At 38.2% G+C, this 21932-nt stretch overlaps 1 protein-coding gene across 1 annotated transcript in view; it reads right to left on the bottom strand.

Moving 5' to 3' along the window:
- The window catches only part of LOC311062195 (uncharacterized protein), a 137701-nt gene extending 116606 nt beyond the window's left edge, over positions 1 to 21095 (bottom strand). The window contains exons 1-3 of the mRNA XM_084081063.1: positions 20954 to 21095; positions 18669 to 18948; positions 17526 to 17570 (exon numbers count right to left, since the gene is read on the bottom strand). Coding sequence (XP_083937189.1) covers positions 17526 to 17570; positions 18669 to 18939 — 316 coding nt within the window. The 5' untranslated portion in view covers positions 18940 to 18948; positions 20954 to 21095. The remainder of the gene's footprint in view (positions 1 to 17525; positions 17571 to 18668; positions 18949 to 20953) is intronic.
- Positions 21096 to 21932: the final 837 nt, after the last annotated feature.

Genomic DNA, 21932 nt, shown 5'->3' with positions numbered 1-21932 from the left:
AAAAAAAGGAAACCAGAACAAAACATTGTATATATCTTATGTAATTCATATATATATAAATCTTTTAAGAATATATTTTCACCAAACGTTTTTTTAAATTAGGGTGTTAATAAATAATATGTGAACTGTTTTGGTAGGACATGATTTGTCCCAGTTCTCTCTCTCTCTCTCTCTCTCTATATATATATATATATATATATATATATATATATATATATATATATATATATATATATATATATATATATATATATATATATATATATATATATGTATGTATGTATGTATATATATATATATATGTATATATATATATATATATATATATATATATATATATATATATATATATATATATATATATATATATATATATATACATATACATATATATATATACATGTTAAAATCTTAAAGGCTCACACATTGGTGTTTTACTGTAAAAGAGGGAATCTTGTGTAGAAGCAGTTGTAGCTGTAGTAGCAGTTGTACTAGTAAATATAGTGTTACTACTAGTCAATCAATCAATCAATTGATATTAGTCATAGCATACAAGTCTTGTCCTGTACTTACCTCAGTGAAGTTGTAGGTTTTAGAGTGAAGTCAATACAGCAGTTCAACAGACCTGTCTCCTATTATGTTTTGGGTGGATTAGGGTTTATTCTACTATTTATCTATCTACTGTTTCTTTCTTTCTGTCTCTGTCTTTTTCTGTAGAAGTCTCTCTGGTTAACAAGTTGATCTCAGTGTTACAACAAATCTGAGTGACAGAAAGAGTCCTTTAATGTTCCTTTAATACAACATCTGTACAGCCTGTAGACTGCCTCAACCAATCACAACATGATTTGTTGAGGTTCCACCAGTATTTAAATTTGTTGAGCTATTTTTCCATTGGCTAAACACAATGACACAGTCTCTCGACCGGCAGAAAACGATCACACACATCTCTTGAATTTTGAGCAGAAAACTGCCTAGGTTACGCTATTCTTGTCATTACTGCAAACTCAGCCCCAATTTGCTGCCGTAATCTGAAAACTCATCTCTTCAGAGTGACTCCATCTTAGTCTGTAGCACTTTACCTAGATATGACCACCATGCAGACTTAGCTTGGTCATTTGTCCTCATGTTTTTGTTACTTAGGCTTGTTTTTCTTAACCACAATGTTATCATTTACATAATAGCAGGTTATTTAGACAGATGATTTGACTTTGATCTCTTTATTGATAATAAACATATGTGTTGGAGCCAAAATGCCTTTCTGTTTATTTTGTTTTTGTTTTATTTAATTGAATGGTGTGGCCTTGGTAATGACTGATGTCATGTCAATCAGTCGGTGGGTGGTTACTATGGGAACCATGATATACCAGTCAGTGGGTGATTGTGGGCAGGTGTGCAATGGGAGAAGCCACACAGTTTTCGACCGTGCTATGTCAAGCCGTACCAGGTCGGCGTTCCATGTCTGTAAGATGAGTTTGTCATCACTATGCATTTAATTTGTGTATGGATTGACATATCCAAAGGCACTCTCTGGACATTGAATGATTTGCATGCGTCAAACTAAAAAGTCAACCCAGTTGCCCCTCACAGTAGTACCTACAGGTAGAGGCTCTACAGTAAATACATACATTGTACATACATCACACCATTATCAAAAGGATAAACACAAAAAAGCAAGCGACTTATTTCCATTGCCGTCCTTTTATATGTATGCTATGTATATTTACTAGCTTTGTTCTTTACCTAGTATCCTATAGTTAATTGTACAGTTTATTATATTTTATAAAATATTGTTTAGACTGATGCTACTGTAGGTTCTTGGTTTACCTGTGATCCTAGTTTACTGAGACACTACACTGTCTCTGTTTACCAAGCTTATTGTAAGTCTCTCTGGATAAGAGCATCTGCTAAATGCCTTCATTGTAAATTGCAGTACAAGCATAAATGCCTGCTTGAAGAAACCAGAGAGATACCTCCAATCTCATGTGTCTCACCTCTGGTATGCTAAGGCCACGCCACTTGAACTTTTGATTTTCACTTCTATCGGTGCGCTACACAGTACCTTGGAACATGATTGGATGGCTCTGAACATTAGTACATTTGTCTCAATAATATGCATAAGTCTTCCTCTGCCCCTCCTAAGGGGAAAGAATGAACTCCATAGTGAAATAACACAAAGGCTTATATGTTGCTCTCGTTGGCTTTTTTTTGCCCTGCTACCATTGTACACACCCCTTCATTCCACGTGACAGGGAGGTGAGAGCCATGAGATGGGACTCTCCAGCATTACAGTTTCGGTAGACAGGGATATTGTATTGTATTGTAGTGGTACTTTCTGGCTTTTCATTTTCAGTTCATTTTTAATACATTTGTATTTGCTTTTTAAGTGGGTTTACTAGTTTAGTTTTCTATTTGTGGAAAAAGGGCTTAGTTTTAGTTTTAGTGTTTGTATTAGTCTTTATAAAGGGTATTTGTCAGGGGTGAGAAGCCCAGAACAAGTATTATGTCATTTAAAAGTAAAGCTTGGAAGATACAAGCAAAATACTAACTCAATTAATGACTTTTAGTTAGTTAAGACAAAATGTAAAGTAAAGACAAAAAAGTAAATGTGTTCTTTTTGTAAAGCCTTGAATTTATTTTTCTTTCAGTCAGCAATTTTTCCAAAACAATTCTAGCTTTACACACACACACACACACACACGCACACGCACGCGCGCACACACACACACACACACACGTAAGTCTAGTTGCCACAAAATACATCTAAAAGCTCACCCAAACATAGACTACAATCGGGCATGCTTTCTGATTAACAAGTGAATCTCAGTGTTGCAAAAGTTAATGTTGTTTTTTTGTCTCCTGATTTGGTGAAGCTGCCTGTGGGGCATTGTGCTTTCTTGCCACACCTGAGACAGTGGGAGAAGGAACAACAATTTAGTCGTGACAGCAACTTGTCGCATCGATGCCAAGTTTGCAACTGAAACCATTCTGCAGTTAAGATGAGGGTTTAGTTCAAAGAGGGTAGAGAATGCACACCAGAGTAGGTTTTTTTTTTTAATTTAAAATCCTCCTTAAAGGACAACTTTGTTTTTTTACAACCAAGGTTTATGTTTTAGATTGTAATTAAAGTAAATAAAAGATGAGTGTTAAAATATTTAAATTGACTGCTTTCTATAGTTTTAGCAATTTTCGCGATCTTTTTTACAGTGGATGGGGGCATTCTGTCCGGTGGCTAAATATTTTTTTTTTTTACACAATAACCCCGCGATTTCTTTATTATTATTTACAGTAGCTTTTCTAGTCCCCAATAACTCACATCTGGCCATCAAAGACCACCATACCTTTTTTATTGTGTAAAAAATACATATTTAGCCACCGGTCAGAATGCCCCTGCCCACTGTAAAAAAGATTGCAAAAATTGCTAAAACTATAGAAAGCAGTAAATGAAAAAAAAATAACACTCATCTTTTATTTACTTTAATTACAAGATAAAATATAAACCTTGGTTGTAAAAAAAAACAAAGTTGTCCTTTAACCCTTAACACATTGAGTGCCAAAACCGTAGATCTACGTGTTTGCAAATGTTTCTTTCTTTTTTTTTTCACAAGGGACGCAACTTAGGAATGATCCGAGGACCCTGTAAAATGGAATGGACGGATGTGAATCCAGTCCAAAAACGTACCTTCCGTCCGCTCCCATTATAGGATCTTGAGAAAAAGGTCCATATCTCCATATCTTTTTACAGTGGTGAAAACAAGCCATTTTCGACGGGCAATCACTCCGATCGCAAAATATTATTGTTCCAGTTGTTAGACGGGACCATCGACCATCGCGCAGACACCCTTTGTTTACATCCGGGTCCTCGTTGTGGCGTCTACAGCTCTAAACAGATCAGCGTAAATGGTACGAACGCTGGCACTGAATGTATACCCTGTTTTAAAAAACTTGATGTGTTAAATTCAATTAATTTGTTCAATGGACTAAAATCTTGTTTTATTTGATGGCCTTCCTGCCCTGGCATTTGGCCTTTGTGCCCTCAAAAAATGGACAACACCAAAGACCAAGTGGCCTTGCACCTAAAATGACAAAATTACAGGCCTGGGTCAGACACATAAAGAGGCTGACTGTAATCCATCTAAGATAATTTCATTACAACAGTACTGATCCAACATAGGAGTTTGGGCCTTACCTTGTTCCTTCTGGAAATGCCCCCTCTTGACTGGGCCGCCATTCTGGGACACCATCCCTCTCTTCCAAGGAAGAGAGGGATGTAATGGAAAAGAGAGGGAACAAGAGAGAGATAAATTGAGGGAGTGATGCTTTACAACTGAGATATCACAATCCGATCACGTGATCGGGGATCGGGAATACAAATTATATATATATATATATATATATATATATATATATATATATGCACTCTCTTGACTGGGCCGCCATTCTGAGTTCAAGGAAGAGAGGGATGTAATGGAAAAGAGAGGGAACAAGAGAGAGATAGATAGAGGGAGTGATGCTTTACAACTGAGGAAGAAAGAGTTGAAGAGAATTCCCTTGGGACTATTAAAAAGATTATGAACATATTGTCTAATTGACCTCAAAGGTCTATCATATATTATATTTAGGGGCCCATAATGATAGAAGTGAAGTTGCCATTGTAGTTTACCTGCTGCTATTCTCCCTGTCCACCATCACTGGTAACTGTAAAGTCAAGACTCAGAAAGGGAGCTTTGACTTAGTGGCCTAGGGCCTAGGGAAAATCCTCTTCCTACTGGCCCATGTAGTCAGAACTGAACTACACCCCTGCTCTACTACTGCCCTGCTCCACACTACATTTCCCAGAATGCAACAGCAAAATGGCCGCTCATTACCTGATCAGAAACACCTGAAAAGGAATGGAGGTGCTCAGTCAGTATACAAACACACTTCAAAGAGGAGAGAAGGAACTCCAAGTTCTACAAGAAGTTCAGCCCAAAGATGCCAATGGTTGGTGAACTGGTTTAATTGACTTTGTTTTGCAATACTGAATATGTGTTTGAAATGTGGCTTATAATGTGTTCATGGTTAACTGGCTAAGTTTAAATTAAGGAACACATTGCAGCATTGCACACACATTAAGTAGCATTGTCCTCCTTTTGTGTTTGGAAAGAAAAGTGTGAAATGCAAAATAATACAACGTTTAAAAAGGTTAATTCTGTTTATGATTTAAAACTACTAAAATGTAGAAAATTCATGAAATGACCATGTTAAGGTTTATTTGAGTAAGACTACTAAAATTTGGAATTCATGAATTTGCCATGCTTAAAATGCTAAGTGAAAAATAGCCGATCTACAAGTTTGTGGGTCTGCTATTTCCTAAAATGTGTCTTTATTCCATTTAGAGGACTTAAAATGGTTTATTCATTTTAAATGTTTAATTCATTTAAAATGTTTAAAATAATTTACTTTAAATAACTTGTTTTAAGGCATTGATTGGTTAAAGACACTTTTGTTTGCCTAAGGGCTGTAATTGTTTTAAAGCATTTATTGTTTTAAAGCATTTATTGTTTTGAGACCCTAAGTTGGAGATATGAGTTGTTTAAAAAAAATACCCTAATTTTGTTGTAAAACGGCAATGTTGTTAAACCTTGTTTTCTTTCTGTCTTTAAGGTTTACAAGCTGTCTGTCTGACTGACTATGATTGACCAATCAACAAAAAGAAACCAACAAAAGTGAAATATAAGAGTTGGAAAAATAAAGAAGTTGATTGAGTTTAAGACTGAGTTGTGTCCTTGTATTGGGTTGGAGCTGAACTGTGACGAACTTGACAGTAACTGAGAGAAAAACAATAAGATCCAACCGTGTGTGTGTGTGTGTGTGTGTGTGTGTGTGTGTGTGTGAGTGTGCGCGCGGCTACAACAGCATACAATACATTGTGTACATCAATAGGGTCAAAACGTGTTGCACGTTGCAGCAATCTGGATGTACTGTACAGCATATACTCTAATATTAATAGCTCAGTAAAACATCCCAAAAGAGGTTGCAGTGATCCTTGTGTTTTGCTAAACAGTAGGCCTATATGGATTTTACATAATGTACAGACATGTACCCATGTTTATAACTTCTTTTGATCTACCTTCTCTTGTCTGTGGTGACACAGTGTTTGAGAACCGGGACACTAGATCATTCATGTTCATCTCCTTCAGAAGGTCCATTGTGAACATCAGGCCTCTCTCAGCACCATAGGTCTTCTTTATCTTAATACTGGTGTCCACCCTGTCACTGTTCTCCAACTGGAAATAGGGGATGTGTTTATACTCAGAAAGATGCCACTTGAACTGTTTGAAGTCATCGTCTCCCGACTCCTGCAGAATAGTGATGATGGTGGCCGTTCGGAAGGTTGCCATGGTTCACCCCTGGAACAAACATGAAGAATGCATATTCCATGAGAATAAGGAGAAAACACTGACTTATCACCATCATTCTATTTGGATGTGAAAGGAAGTAAGGAACTGGAGGTGCAAATCAAACTTGACTTTTAGTTAATACTCTTTATTCTTTTAACAATATAAAAGGTATTTGTAAAGAGTAACAGCATAATTAAAAACATTTATTGCACCTTTGATGTTGCCGCCTAGAGGGCTTTAAACCGACAGCAATTTGATATAGGCTGTATCAAATTGCTAGACTTAAAAGTGCTGGACTTAAATTGTGTCTCTTGTAACAAGTTCCTTTTCCTCTCTTGTGTTAGAGAACATGAAAAAGTTTCTTAGCTTAAAGTTCCTTGGCCAACAACAACATTCTTTTGACATTTTGCGGTTAAGGCCTCGGTTATGTAATCACATCAAATAGCTTTGGTTCTCATCAAACAGGTATTGTGCAGAGTACAGAAATTGGCATGAAGATGGAGTCACACAACTGTTACAGTATGTAAGCACATACAAATAGTTGTGGTTGCCATCAAACAGGAAGACTTGTCACTGTTTGGTGTCTGTTGTCCATTGTCACTCCATATTACCACTTGTTGATAGGTTGATAGATTTATTTGATTTGCACAAAAGTTATATAAACATAAGCATAACATGATAGCTCTTTCCATGGGAAAGTTTACAGTATTAGTTGTTGTGCCGGTGAGGTAAGAAACCCTAGGGGGACTTATGCGAGTACCTCACCGTTTACATTGTGTATAAATAGATTTATTTAATATAGGTGCGTGTGTGTGTGTGTGTGTGTGTGTGTGTGTGTGTGTGTCTGGTGTGCGAGACGCTGCACATTTACACTTGTGTCATTCCATTGATCACCCAGACGTCACAGACAGGATGAGATCATAAGAGATCTTAAGATGAACTAATGTTCTATGTTCTACATCCAAAATGTTAGCTGCTGGGTGTACACTGGAATTTTCTCTGTCCGGTCAACGTTATAGTTTTTATTAACTTTATCGACCGATGTCTCGTCAAACTATTTAGGGAACTCCTCCGTCTCTCTTTGAGAGGCGTGCGTGTGCAATGAGAACAGATCTACAAGCTAACAACGCATCGCATGGCGACGCGTTGTTAGCTTGTAGATCCGTTCTACAAGCTGAGAGAGAGAGAGAGTTTTCAATAGCTTTATTGTTTAGATATAGTTAATATGAAAAATAGAACATTCTTTTAAAATAAGCTCAATCTTTCTTTTGTTTGGGGTGATTTTGAAACCCCAAGAAAGAGGGCACAATGTAACCAAATGAACCCCCGATGGGCGCTAATTTGCCTATTATAAATGATCGTGGGGGGGGGGGGGGGGGGGGCGTACTGTATGATGGACCCAACTCCCTCACTTATGGAGCCTATATGGTGGAGGAAGGCAGCCATAGTTTGGAATGAAAAGCTTGACTGTGTGTTAAAGAACACAGCCACGATAGATAGATAGATTGATAGATAGATAGCACTTTGGGATTTCCCAACACGGAACAAGGAAGCAAGACATTTGCTCGCACACACACACACACACAGGAATGCCAGGAAAATATATTTTAAAAGATCAAAGTGTTGACTATTAAACTATGCAATGGGCCAACCTCCCACAGTTTTCTTTTTTAGATGTCAGCTCCATAAGATTTTTCATTGCACAGCCCATTTTTCAAAGTTGTTGAGTTCTATTAATGCTAATAGAATTACAAGGATTTTTTTTTAAATTTAGATTTGGATTTTGAAGGACTGACGGAGTTGACTTGTTATGGTTGGGACTAACCAGATAGTGATGTTATTTAGTGCATTTATTAAAAAATAGAAAGCTTACCAGAGCTTCCACTGCTGTCCCACCTTTTTTAAACCAGGAAGTTAGACAGGGGACCTTAGGATATAGCTAAACCTGTTTATGGCTTTATGCCTGATTAAATTATGTTTTTGTAGAAATCTGACAGTTGACAACAATCTTGGACGCAACTTAAAAGGGCACACATGAAAAAAGAAAAAATATGATGATATTAATAGTACATTCTTACACCTACTGTATGTTATCAATACACATGGTTAGTTTTTTTTTGTGCTTTTAACAACAAGAAAAAAATTGAAGTTGTGAATCCTTGTCTGAAACAAGGGTGTTTTCTGTCAGTGTAATTTAGATGTAAAAAAGGGAACCAGAAAAAAATATTTTCACCAAACTTTTTCTTTGAATCAGGGTGTTATAATAATTTGAACTGTTTTGGTAGGACATGATTTGTCCCAATTCTCAAGAGTGTGTGTGTGTGTGTGTGTGTGTGTGTGTGTGTGTGTGTGTGTGTGTGTGTGTGTGTGTGTGTGTGTGTGTGTGTGTGTGTGTGTGTGTGTGTGTCTGTGTGTGTCTGTGTGTGTGTGTGTGTGTGTGTGTGTGTGTGTGTGTATGTACTGTGTGTGTGTGTGTATGTACTGTGTGTGTGTGTGTGTGTGTGTGTGTGTGTGTGTGTGTGTGTGTATATATATATATATATATATATATGTATTCAATAACAAGTCATTTTTAAGGAATATAAAAACGTACCCAAATGCAATATATATTTTAATATTAATTGCGATGCAAAATGAACATGAAGAAATGAATGATTCATGAACAGGACCCCAAAAGACACCCTACAGTGATATTGGCCCACATATCCTAACTTGAAAATACCTTGTAGTGTTAAATATGTTAAATGTTAAAATATTAAAGGCTCACACATTGGTGTTTTACTGTAAAAGAGGCAATAATATTGTGTAGAAGCAGTTGTAGCTGTAGTAGCAGTAGATTAGTAAATATAGTGTTAGTACTAGTCAATCAATCAATCAATCAATTGACATTAGTCATAGCATACAAGTCTTGTCCTGTACTTACCTCAGTGAAGTTGTAGGTTGTAGAGTGAAATGATGATCAATACAGCAGTTCAACAGACCTGTCGCTCTTGTTTTGGGTGGATTAGGGTTAATTCTACTATTTATCTATCTACTTTCTTTCTTTCTGTCTCTGTCTTTTTCTAGAAGTCTCTCTCTGGTTAACAAGTGGATCTCAGTGTTACAACAAATCCGAGTGACAGAAAGAGTCATATAATGTTCCTTTAATACAACATCTGTAAAGCCTGTAGACTGCCTCAACCAATCACAACATGAGTGGTTGAGGAACCAGTATTTACATTTGTTGTGCTATTTTTCCATTGGCTAAACACGATGACACAAAGTCACCCTACCGGCTGGAAACAATCACACACATCTCTTGAATTTTGAGCAGAAAATAAACTGCTTAGGTTACGCTATTCTTGTCATTACTGCACACTCACTCCCTATTTGCTGCCGTAATCTGAAAACTCATCTCTTCAGACTCCAGATACCTTAGCTTGTAGCACTTGATATAGATATGACGAGCATGCAGACTTGTTTTTGTTACTTAGGCTTGCTTTTCTTGACCACAATGTTAAAATTTACATAGCAGGTTATTTAGACAGATGCTTTGACTTTGACCTCTTCATTAATAATAAACAAATGTAAGATGCATACATTGTACATACTCCACACCATTATCAAAAGGATAAACACAAAATTTACATGGGCACGGTGGCACAGTCGGCCCTGGGTTTGATTCCCGCAGGGGACGCTGTGTGCGCTGGCGGCGTGTTCACTCCTCCGCGTCATCAGTGCCCATACCCTACGTGGGGTTGGCGAAAGAGCCTTTCTGTGTGGAGTTTGCATGTTCTCCCCGTGTCTCCTAGGGTAGGTACCCTCACAAAAACATGCAGCAATCCTGGTCACAATACTGCCTCCCACTGGCCAGCCGGGGCGCCTGATGGAGGGGAAAGGAACTGGTTGGAATAATGTGTTCCTTCCACGTGCTACGTCCTACCGGGGAAACTCTCCCCTGTCAGGTGATAAGAAGGTCAGTTAGCTCTCATGCATTGAAGGAGGCATGAGCTCGGCCCTGGCCTCCCTTGGTTGGCAGAGGGAGTGTAGTGCCCAGGATTACATAGACAATTGGCACTGGGGGTAAAAAAAAATGGGGTTACAAAATCGTGGGATAAAAAATTTGAAACCAAATTTCCATTGCGGTCCTTTCATATGTATGCATGCTAGGTTCGTTGTTTACCTGGTATCCTATATAGTTCAATGTACAGTTTATTATTTTTGATAGAATATTGTTTAGACTGATGCTAGGTTCTTGGTTTACCTGTGATCCTAGTTTACTGAGGCACTACACTGTCTCTCTGCATTTGATGTATGCGTTTACCTTGCTTATTGTAAGTCGCTCTGGATAAGAGCATCTGCTAAATGCCTACATTGTAAATTAAAGTGCAAGCATAGATTCCTGCTTGAAGAAACCAGAGAGATACCTCCAATCTCATGTGTCTCGCCTCTAGTATGGTAAGGCCACTTGAACTTTTGATTTTGACTTCTGTCGGTGCACCTATACAGTATGCTACCTTGCAACATGATTGGATGACTCTGAACATTAGTACATTTGTCTCAATAATATTCATAAGTCTTCCTCTGCCCTCCTAGGGGGAAAGAATGAACTCCATAGTGAAATAAAACAAAGTCTCATATGTTGCTCTCGTTTGCTATTTTTGCCCTGCTACCATTGTACACACCCTTTCATTCCACGTGACAGGGAGGCGAGAGCCATGAGATGGGAGTCTCCAGCATTACAGTTTCGGTAGACAGGGATATTGTATTGTATTGTATTGTAGTGGTACTTTCTGGTTTTTAATTTTCAGTTTACTTTTAATACATTTTAATTATATTTTTAAGTGGGTTTGCTAATATAGTTTCGTTTTTTATTTGTGGAAAAAAGGGCTTAGTTTTAGTTTTAGTGTTTCGTATTAGTCTTTATACAGGGTATTTGTCAGGGGCGAGAAGCCCAGAACAAGTATTATGTAATTAAAAAATAAAGCTTGGAAGATACAAGCCAAAATACTAGGCTTATCAATTAATGACTTTTAGTTAGTTTTGTAAACACAAAATAAAGTTTGAGTTCGTTTTTTAGATTTTTTGTTTCTTTCAGTCAGCAATTTTTTCAAAAACCTTCTAGCTTTAGTCATTTCATTGGTTTTAGTTAACAATAACAACCTTGCTTCAGACCAAGCTGTTGCTTTCAGTGTCTGTGCCCACGCGCACACGCACATGCACACGCACACGCACACGCACACGCACTCACACGTATTTATTTTAATTTATCTTCAGTGTTGAACATTTGTCTCACATTTGTGTGATTGACTGAAAGGGACTTAATTTGAGAGAGGACTTGGGCTGTCCTGCTTGGTCCAGGGAAAAAATACTTTTGTAAATAGTTGATGCATTCAAATGTGGCAGCAACACAAATGTTGTGCTTCTTGACAGCCAAATGATATCCCTGCTCTTTGCTGATAATAAAATGCTTTGAAAACTAGATTGTTCTGTCCAGCTCATGAATGTAGCCGTGATAGTGTGATTAGTGAGTAACAAGTAAGAAAAAAACACCTACTTTGAACCCATGAAATGGTGCTTGAACCCCCCCACCACTAGTGTGCGACACAGTAGTGGTCCGGTTGCTCTTAATCGGGATGGTGGTCCCTGGGTCAAAATCTGTTGAAAACCCCTGGTCTAGTGCATTGTAACAGGGATAGATTCCCACGTTCTCGGCTGATACCGACAATAAGCCTCTCCAACCTACTTACTTATCTGATGCTTTGCCAAGTAGTACAACATTTTTGGTTAATTTAGCAGAAGATCTGTCACCCCGCACAGCTGTCTTGTGCTTTGCAGTGTTGATATGGGTTTGCAGGTCTAAAGAACCTTTAGCCTATTTATTTGCAACCAACACAAAAGTCTCCCAACAGAGGAAATGTCCTGGTAAAACAGGATGTATGGTCACCCACCCACATGGTCATTAGACAGTAAGATAGACAGACAGACAGACAGACAGATAGAGGAAAATGCCTATAGACAGTCACAGCCATAAACAGTCACTGAATATTTGCCATTGCCACCCAGGGTTCCAAATTACACTGACCCTGAGTGTGTACAAATGCAGTGCCGGTTTAGACTCCACAGGGGCCCTACGCAGGATACGCAGCATGCGTGCATGTGTCCCCAGTGATTTTTTTCGGGTTTCCCGCGGATAAAGTTACTTTTTTTGTTACTTTATTTCGGTTTTAGTGTGCTGCGCAGCCTGCGCTGATGTGAACGCAGTAATGCACGTCATTTTCTGCTGAAGGGAGGGGGCGGAGAGGGGGCCTCTTTGATCGGCGGGTAGGCGGGGCCCTACGCAACCTGCGTAGTGTGCGTGTAGGGTGGACCGGCTCTGTACAAATGGAACTGTGCGGGTCCAGTTGGTTCCATGTATACATTCTCAGAGTTATGGGGTTCAAAGGTTTGAGAACCACTGTGCTACACTAAATGGAGCAGAGACTTAATTAGTATAACTGGTAAGACATGTGAAGGAAGTAAGGAAAAGGCCCAATTTCTTTACAATATGGCTGCTGTGCATAGAGCCTATTGCATTGAGAAGATGAATATCTTCAGGCCAAGCACTGAGGTATAATGTTTGAGGTATATGAGGTATGGCCAGAACAAGAAGCCTTTATAGGAGGAACATTTTCTGTGTGGGTTTATTGTTATCCTGCTGTAGACAATGTAAGCACTATCCAGCGTGTAGGTTTATGGAAGGATGGGATATTTCACTTATCTTCAACTCTTATGCATGAATTCCTGACTGAGTATTCATTTTAGCTCAGGTAACAGTAACAGTTGGTTTAGTGCTGACCTCTACTGGTGGCATGAGGAACTAAATGAATTACTTATAACAGACTATTTGAGGAGCAACTTTATTGAAAACTGTGTCATATTAACATGTTTCAGATTAGGAATGTACCGTACACCGCACTGCAGTGGTGTAAAGTAACTAAGTACATTTACTCAAGTACTCTACTTAAGTACAAAGTATGTTTTACTCTACTGGAGTATTTCCAATTTTCAATACTTTTTCTTCTACTCCACTACAACTCAGAGGCAAATATTATACTTCTACTCCAACAGTTATTTGAAAACTTTAGTTATTAGTTACTTTGTAGATTTACATTATTATTACAAAACATACATTAACCACTTCAGCCCTACATGTATATACATTTCGGCCATTTGAAAATAGCCGATCTACAAGCTCACAATGTGTTGCGATGCGACGCATTGTGAGCTTGTAGATCTGCTATTTTCAAACTTGTGAAATAGGACATTTTGAGTACTTTAAGTACATTTTGATACCAATACTTCTGTACTTTTACTCAAGTAATTTTTTTACTCCAAACTTTAACTTGTAGTAATTTTACATTGCAGTAGTGATACTTTTAGGTACGAAGTAAGATAAAACATTACTATGGTTCAGATTCTTATTCATATTATTCTCCACAAATAACCTAATTCAATCACAATACTTCTGAAAGCTCAACAGTTCTGCTCTTAGTTTCTGTCAGTAGAGAGAATCAGACATTGTCTCTCGGGCAGTAGATCATTATGATCACTTAGGATATATAGAAAACGTTTCTGGCTCCAAGCTGAGTTCTATTCCTTCTTTTCCTTTCTTTTTCATGCATTCCGTAGGCCGAAATGTAAATGGAACCTGTAACAGAGAGGGTGGTAGTGTTCTGTTCAGTCATGGATGCACACCATTGCTCAACAAGGAATATCCTAGGTTATATATACACAAAGACAAAAAAAAAAGATATATATACAAAAAATATATTTACAAAAAGACTAGAATAGAATAATATTGTGTTAACTAATAATAATAGAATTATTTGGTCCTGACTTCTTTATAAAGGCAACATAATGCAGGTAAACTTTAAGAGCACCACAGCGTCTGTGTTTTTATCTGCCCAGATTCAGATTAGGATAACATTGTGGTTAAACTTTGGAGCAGCATGTCTGTAGGTTTCTCTGTCCTTACCTGCACACAGGATCATGAACAGAGCCGCCCAGCCTAGTTTGTAAGACCAGGAGAAGGACCAGCTTTCATTAATTAACTCGTTGAGTGTCTCAGCAGTATAGACGGCCATGATCAGCAGTACCCAGAAACCTGGGATAGGTGGGAGATCAGGATATTATTAATCATAGTGTGCGTGTCTGTCTGTCTGTCTGTCTGTCTGTCTGTCTGTCTGTCTGTCTTAATTCAACTCTGTTAATTTAACTCTGAGATTGTGGGAATCTTAAGTCAGAGAATTTAACGGTCCCTTTTTTGATCCTCAATGGTCAATTTGTACACTCTTAGAGTTAAATTTACACTGAGTATGTGCGTATGAAGACTTACTGGAAAAAAAGAATAGCGATGCTGCAGCCAACGAGCGGTTATACCTCCTGAAGGGTGAGACGGGGGCAAAGGACTTGATGCCAACGATGATTCCAACGAAGCACGTTAGGGACGCCAGGATCATGAATGCGACAGTGGCTTGGAGTGCCGTTGCTTATGGTGGAGATAGACAGAAGGAGAGACATGGAACAAGTGGAGCAGAATCTCCATATTTCAAATAGTGTGCCACACAAAGTAGCAAAATAGCTGATCTGCTGTAGTCTGTCTGCTGTGGGTTTTATAAATATTGAACCAATGAAAAGTATTAAAGAGCTTGTGACTAAATAATAACTGCATTGAATCCACCAGAACACAGGTTATTTTTAAATTTTCTGAAATGTTTTGTACATACACGTTTTCCACCAGACTCCAGACACCAACACAATCATCTGTAATCATCATCAGTGGACTGAGACAGACTCAACAGCTAGTCGCAAGTCACGTCACCTCTGTAATTTAATTCATGAATCCCAGGACCATTATCCATTCTCTTTTGGACTTCGTCAGGACATCTGACAGTAGCCTATGCCTCCTACAGACTACAGTACTTAATGGGTCACATGGACCATATGCACGAGTTGGTAGCTTTTGTAGCTTGGTAAAAGGTGCAAATGAGGCAGCCTATTTGTCACTGCGGTAACGTGAGTCGCCGGCCGCAAACCCCTGGTAAAGTGAGCCCCCAGGGGTTTGCGCCCGGTGGCTCACGTTACCACAGTAATGTTGTCGGGGGAGCAGAATTATTTTTTCTGGCCCGCGTCTTTCAGCAGCTAGACAGGGCAAGAGCTTTATTGCCTGGGCCATTGCCCCTCTTGCCCAAATGACCTTCACTTCTGGTACAAGAGTAAAAGTGTACCTTTGTACATTCTTTACAAGAGTGTGTGACCTGTCTTCAGAAATGATCATTTCATGCAGTTACAAAAAAGTTCAAACATTCTGGACAAATACCGAATTGAGAGTTTGATGGATTTATTGTCAAAACTAGTTAATTGATGGAACGTTTACCATAATGTTGTTTGTTTGGCTTGTTTGTTCATGTTCTTCACAATTTTTTTTTTAAATAACAAAATGTAAAAGACATGTTCTAATAACCTACGAGCTTCTGCCTATACCTTTTCGGTAATATATCATTGTCTATTGTTCAAAGAGGATCGAAATAAACTAAACTAAACTTAACTAAATATATGCTCATATAACCATGAGGTCCATCAGTATACTGTATATAGACACATATATACACATGAGTATATATAAAACATTAAGGGTCCGGGTGGTGCCGAGGTAAAGTTCCTGCCCACTGCAGGGACTATGATTTCCAATCCTACACAGTGCCTCTGGCTTGGCCGGGCACTCCAACCAACGCTGTTAACCGTGTTCCAGAGTGGGAAGTCGGATGTCTATAAGAATATACAGATAGATAGATGATAGATGGTGGATCTTACCAAAGTCTTCTTCACTTTTGGCATCAAATCTACTGTCACACACTTTTTTGTAGCACATCTTCCACAAGCCCCGGTTGTCAAACCAAGTTTTATTCCAATTGGACTCCTCCCAGTTGTTTGTCACTGTGGAGACCACCAGCAGGATGTTCCCCACGATGGCACAGATTAGACCTCCTCCTATCAAGCTGTGCATCTTGAGTTGAGCGGCCCTGTCAATGTACCCCAACACCAAGAGATAAAGGAGATAGGATGCATGAGGCACACTCACTGTTTTTGAACACATTAAGTCATTCTGATCTATCAGTACTTACATAACAAGACAATCAGTGGTCTTCATTTACTCAAGTACATTTACTCAAGTAAAATTGTGAGGTATTTGTACTTTACTTGAGTATTTCCAATTTCCAATACTTTTACTTGTACTCACAAGTACATCTACATCTCAGAGGCACATTTTTACAAAATATTATTAAAAAACAACATGAACCACTTCAGCCCTATACACATTACGGCCATTTGAAATGTGTCGCTTGTAGATCTGCTATTTTCAAAAGATGTTTATACATTTGAAAACTTGAAATGGGACATTCTGCATAATGAGTACTTTTACTTTTGGTACTTTAAGTACATTTTCATGCCAATTTTGTTTTACTTTTACTCAAGTACATTTTGAATTCCAGACTATTACTTGTAACAGAGTATTTTATATTGCAGTATCATACTTTTACTTAGGTAAAACAATATGAGTACTTTTTCCACCACTGAAGACAATCATATTAAAAGAAAATTCTATACGAAGAGCTCATCATGGTTCTGCATGACTTCTGTACGTGCAGTCAATGTTATACACTAGTAAACACAATCACCACGATTGTATTTCGACAAAACGAAATATCAAGCTATTATAATTTTTATCAGAAACGTAACGCAGTATGAACATTGTGCAGAAATATGTTCAGGTTAGACACATAGAGAGGCTGACTGCTGTAATCCATCTAAGTTACAACAGTACTGATGCAACATAGGAGTCTGGGCCTTACCTTGTTTCTTCTGGAAATGCACCCTCTTGATTTGGCCGCCATTCTGGACCGCGATCCCTCTCTTCGTAATGGAAAAGAGAGGGAACAAGGGAGAGATAAATAGAAGGAGTGATGCTTTACAACTGAGTGAAAGAGAGTTAAAGAGAGATTCCCTTGGGACTATTTAAAAAAAATATGAACACATTGTCTAATTGACCTCAAATTTAGCGCACACTTCCAGAAGTGCTTTCAATTTGGCCCATAATGAAGTGAAGTTCCCATTGTAGTTTACCTGCTGCTGTTCTCCCTGAAGTCTGTCCACCATCACTGGTAACTGCTAGGAAAGTATATGAGAGAGAGAGAGAGAGAGAGAGAGAGAGAGAGAGAGAGAGAGAGAGAGAGAGAGAGAGAGAGAGAGAGAGAGAGAGAGAGAGAGAGAGAGAGAGAGAGAGAACAATAAGATTCAAATTCACAAATCAGACATTTCAGGTAAGTCTTTAAAGTAGTTCACCCAAAAAGAAAGCACTTATTTTCAATCAATTACACTTCATGGGGAAGAAGCCTTAAATTCATGGATTTTTTTTCTTTTCTTTTTCGTCCCACTCCTGAGCCAGTAATTTGATGGTCAATAGGAGACTGATAGGAGACTTTTTGAGTCTCCGCTGGATTGAATTGAATGGATCAAATTATTGACTTAGGAATTATGACAAAAACTAAAAAAATCTCCATGAATTCAAGGCTTTATGGGGTGTGTAATTGATAGACATTTTTTTTGGGGGTGAACTACTCCTTTAAGTCTCAAAGGTACTGTACAGTAGCATGTTTTAACAAAGACTGTGTGAAAAACAGTATCCTTCTGCTACCACAATGTAAGATCAACATAAGGCAAGTATCACCAGGTTGTGTTTTTGCTTTAACAAATTATTTCCATATCAACAAAGAATAGACATGGGGGCTACAACAGCGTTTAGGAACTATGATCATCCTCACACAACGCTGCCTAAATTTGATGCAATTTAATTTAAGCAGAAACTTGAATGCCAAAACTATACTGAATGTACAATGTTGATGAATAGGCCTAATGATTGGGGTCAGCAGAGGGTAATTGTAGTTCTCTGTGTGTGTGCGCGTGCGTGCGTGCGTGCGTGCGTGCGTGCGTGCGTGAGTGAGTGGCAGCGATAGCACAGCATGCTACAACAGGCTACAACAACATACGATACATTTTGATCAAATGTGATTTGATCAGTCTGTCCATTGGGTCAAAACATGTTGCATGTTAATGCCATCTGGATATACTGTACAGCATATACTCTAATATTAATAGTTCAGTAAAGCATCCCAAAACAGAGTGATCCTTGTGTTTTGCTATACAGTAGGCCTATGGATTTTACATAATGCAGAGACATGTACCGATGTTTAACTTCTTTTGATCTACCTTCTCCTGTCTGTGGTGACACAGTGTTTGAGAACCGGGACACTACATCATTCATGTTCATCTCCTTCAGAAGGTCCATTGTGAACATCAGGCCTCTCTCAGCACCATAGGTCTTCTTTATCTTAATACTGGTGTCCACCCTGTCACTGTTCTCCAGCTGGAAATAGGGGATGTGTTTATACTCAGAAAGATGCCACTTGAACTGTTTGAAGTCATCGTCTCCCAACTCCTGCAGAATAGTGATGATGGTGGCTGTTCGGAAATTTGCCATGGTTCACCCCTGGTACAAACAGGAAGCATGCATATTCCATGAGAATAAGGAGGAAACACTGACTTATCACCATCATGCATAACTGTAGTCTGTGCATAACTGTAGTCTGTTTCCTTTTCAAATCTGCTGCCGAGCCGATCAAACAAAGATAAGGGAAAGTGAAAAGGCACAGGAAACAGGTAAACCACTAGTCCATGAGCCAGAGCCCCAAAATTGAACAATGATTACCGAAAGAGTGGGCAAAACCATACCTATATTAAATTGTTCATAGGGTCAATATAAGTAAATAAATATATGATAACCTTTCCACAGGAGTAGGTTTTTCATAGTTATCATAATGAAACTTCCCCAGTTGATTACTTACATGAAGACAATGATTTATTGTATTACAAGTTTTCTGAATATATTTATATAGGAAAACATGCCCTAATTTGCATATTTAAATATTGCTTACTTACATGAATCATTGTCTTCATGTAAGTAATCAACTGGGGAAGTTTCATTATGATAACTACTTCTACTTCTGGAAACCAGTGTCTACAGTTACATTTATTGTACAATAACTTTATACAGTAGCTGTGTTTGGCCAGTTAGGGACTCTGCGTTCTTATTTTGAGCACTGGGGGGTGGCAAGTTTATTTTTTTATTTTTTTTGCTTGGGGGGGGGGGGGTTCATACAACTTTAATTTGTTGAATTTTGCATTTTAAAAATGTTCAGTTCTTTTGTTTTTCATACGTGTTTTACTCCCCTATCTATATCAAGTTTACCCTGTATGGTAAGTGGAAAACTGTGTCAACTCATGCACCACGGTCGGAGACATCCACTCCTGCCGGTATTTGAGCGACAAAGGGAATTAAAATGTATTAAATGATTATATCTTAAGTAGCCCCACCTGTTAACTGTAGTGAAAAGCAGTTGATAGGTGTGTGTGTGTGCGGGAAGGAAAAAAACTAAAATTAAATCACATCAGCACTAGCCCCCCTTGGTAATTAAAAAATGCACAGTCCCTTAGTTGATGTCCGGTCACAATCAGCAGCAAAGCCACGATCGATTAATGTAACATAGATCTCAACACAGTGTAGGCTACTGTATGATGGACCCAACTTCCTCACTTATGGAGCCTACTATGGTGGAGGAAGGAAGGCATAGTTTGGAATGAAAAGCCTTACTGTATGGCAAAGAACACAACCACGATAGATAGATAGATAGATATCACTTTGGGATTTCCCAACACGGAACAAGGAAGCAAGAAAGCCATTCCAACCACATTTCAGTTCATACAATTATAGTGCACTTCCACAGCTTTCCCGCCTTTTTTAAACCAGGAAGGAGACAGGGGACCTTAAGATTTATCTAAACCTGTTTATGCCTGATAAAATTATGTTTTTGTAGAAATCTGACAGAGTTGACAATGATCTTAGACACAAACTTAAAAAAAAGAGAAGAAGATGATATTAATAGTACATTCTTACACCTATGTTATCAATACACATGGTTCGTTTTAAAAAAAAATGTTTTTAACAAAAAAGAAAAAACAATGAAGTTGTGAATGCTTTTCTGAGACAATGGTTGTTTTCTGTCAGAGTGCAATTTAGATGTAAAAAAAAAAAAAGGAACCAGAACAAAACATTGTATAAATCTTATGTAATTCATAAACTTACCCAAATGCAATATATATTGTAATATTCATTGCAATGCAAAATGAACATGAAGAAATTAATGATTTATGAACAGGACCCCAAAATACACTCTACAGTGATATTGACCCACATATCTTAACTTCAAAATGTCAGATTAGATCCTAACACAGTAGTGTTAAAAATGTTATATGTTAAAATCTTAAAGGATCACACATTGGTGTTTTACTGTAAAAGAGGGAATATTGTGTAGAAGCAGTTGTAGCTGTAGTAGCAGTAGTACAAGTAAATATAGTGTTAGTACTAGTCAATCAATCAATCAATCAATCAATCAATTGATATTAGTAATAGCATACAAGTCTTGTCCTGTACTTACCTCAGTGAAGTTGTAGGTTGTAGAGTGAAATGATCAATACAGCAGTTCAACAAACCTGTCGCTCTTATTATGTTTTGGGTGGATTAAGGTTTATTCTACTATTTATCTATCTACTGTTTCTTTCTTTCTGTCTCTCTGTCTTTTGCTGGTCTCTCTCTGGTTAACAAGTTGATCTCAGTGTTACAACAGAGAGATCACATCAGAGAGACAGAAAGAGTCGTTTAATGTTCCTTTAATACAACATCTGTACAGCCTGTAGACTGCCTCAACCAATCACAACATGATTGGTTGAGGAAACAGTATTTTCATTTGTTGGGCTATTTTTCCATTGGCTAAACACAATGACACACAGTCTCTCTACAGGTAGAGGAGACTGGGGTGTGGATCTGACCCACATCTTGTCTCCCAGTGATGAAGATGAGCGGGCCTGAGGTCCGCCAGACATGATTGCATCAGACATGATTGTATCAGAACGGCCTAAACCATAACTTCCTCTTATCAATGACTTGCTGTTTCTGAAAATGTACTGTATGTTATGACACGTTGCTATGTTGTCAACTGCAATGGTGGACTTTTGGGGAAGCAAGGTCATATTAGGCTTTTCTGTATTGCTGTATAATTCTGTTGGTTGGTAGAGGAGCCTGGTGTGCGTATAAGGTGTTACATTGTTATCACGACTTACGATCGGGCGAGGGACATAGCCTTGTATGGAGCATCTCCCATAGTCCCCCCTCCATATTCTATTGGGCTCTCTCCTAATGGTTTGTCTTGATGACCAGACTGCAACGAGGTTGATGGTAGTGATATTGAATTTTGCTGTATTTTGGCTAGGATCTTGACATGCCCATAATCTAGTTAAATAAACAGGGAATTCTGTCAGCTCCTAAGCATTACTGATTGCTCGGTCACATTATCTTAGGTAGCCCATTGCATGGCAATGATGGATTTTCCAGATTTAAAATCTCACCAAGAATTCTGG

Source organism: Gymnoscopelus microlampas (assembly GCF_963454915.1).
Source record: "Gymnoscopelus microlampas genome assembly, chromosome: 15".
NCBI classification, from domain to species: domain Eukaryota; kingdom Metazoa; phylum Chordata; class Actinopteri; order Myctophiformes; family Myctophidae; genus Gymnoscopelus; species Gymnoscopelus microlampas.
Note: the sequence above shows the minus strand (reverse complement) of the source record. Positions and strands in the feature narration are given on the sequence as shown.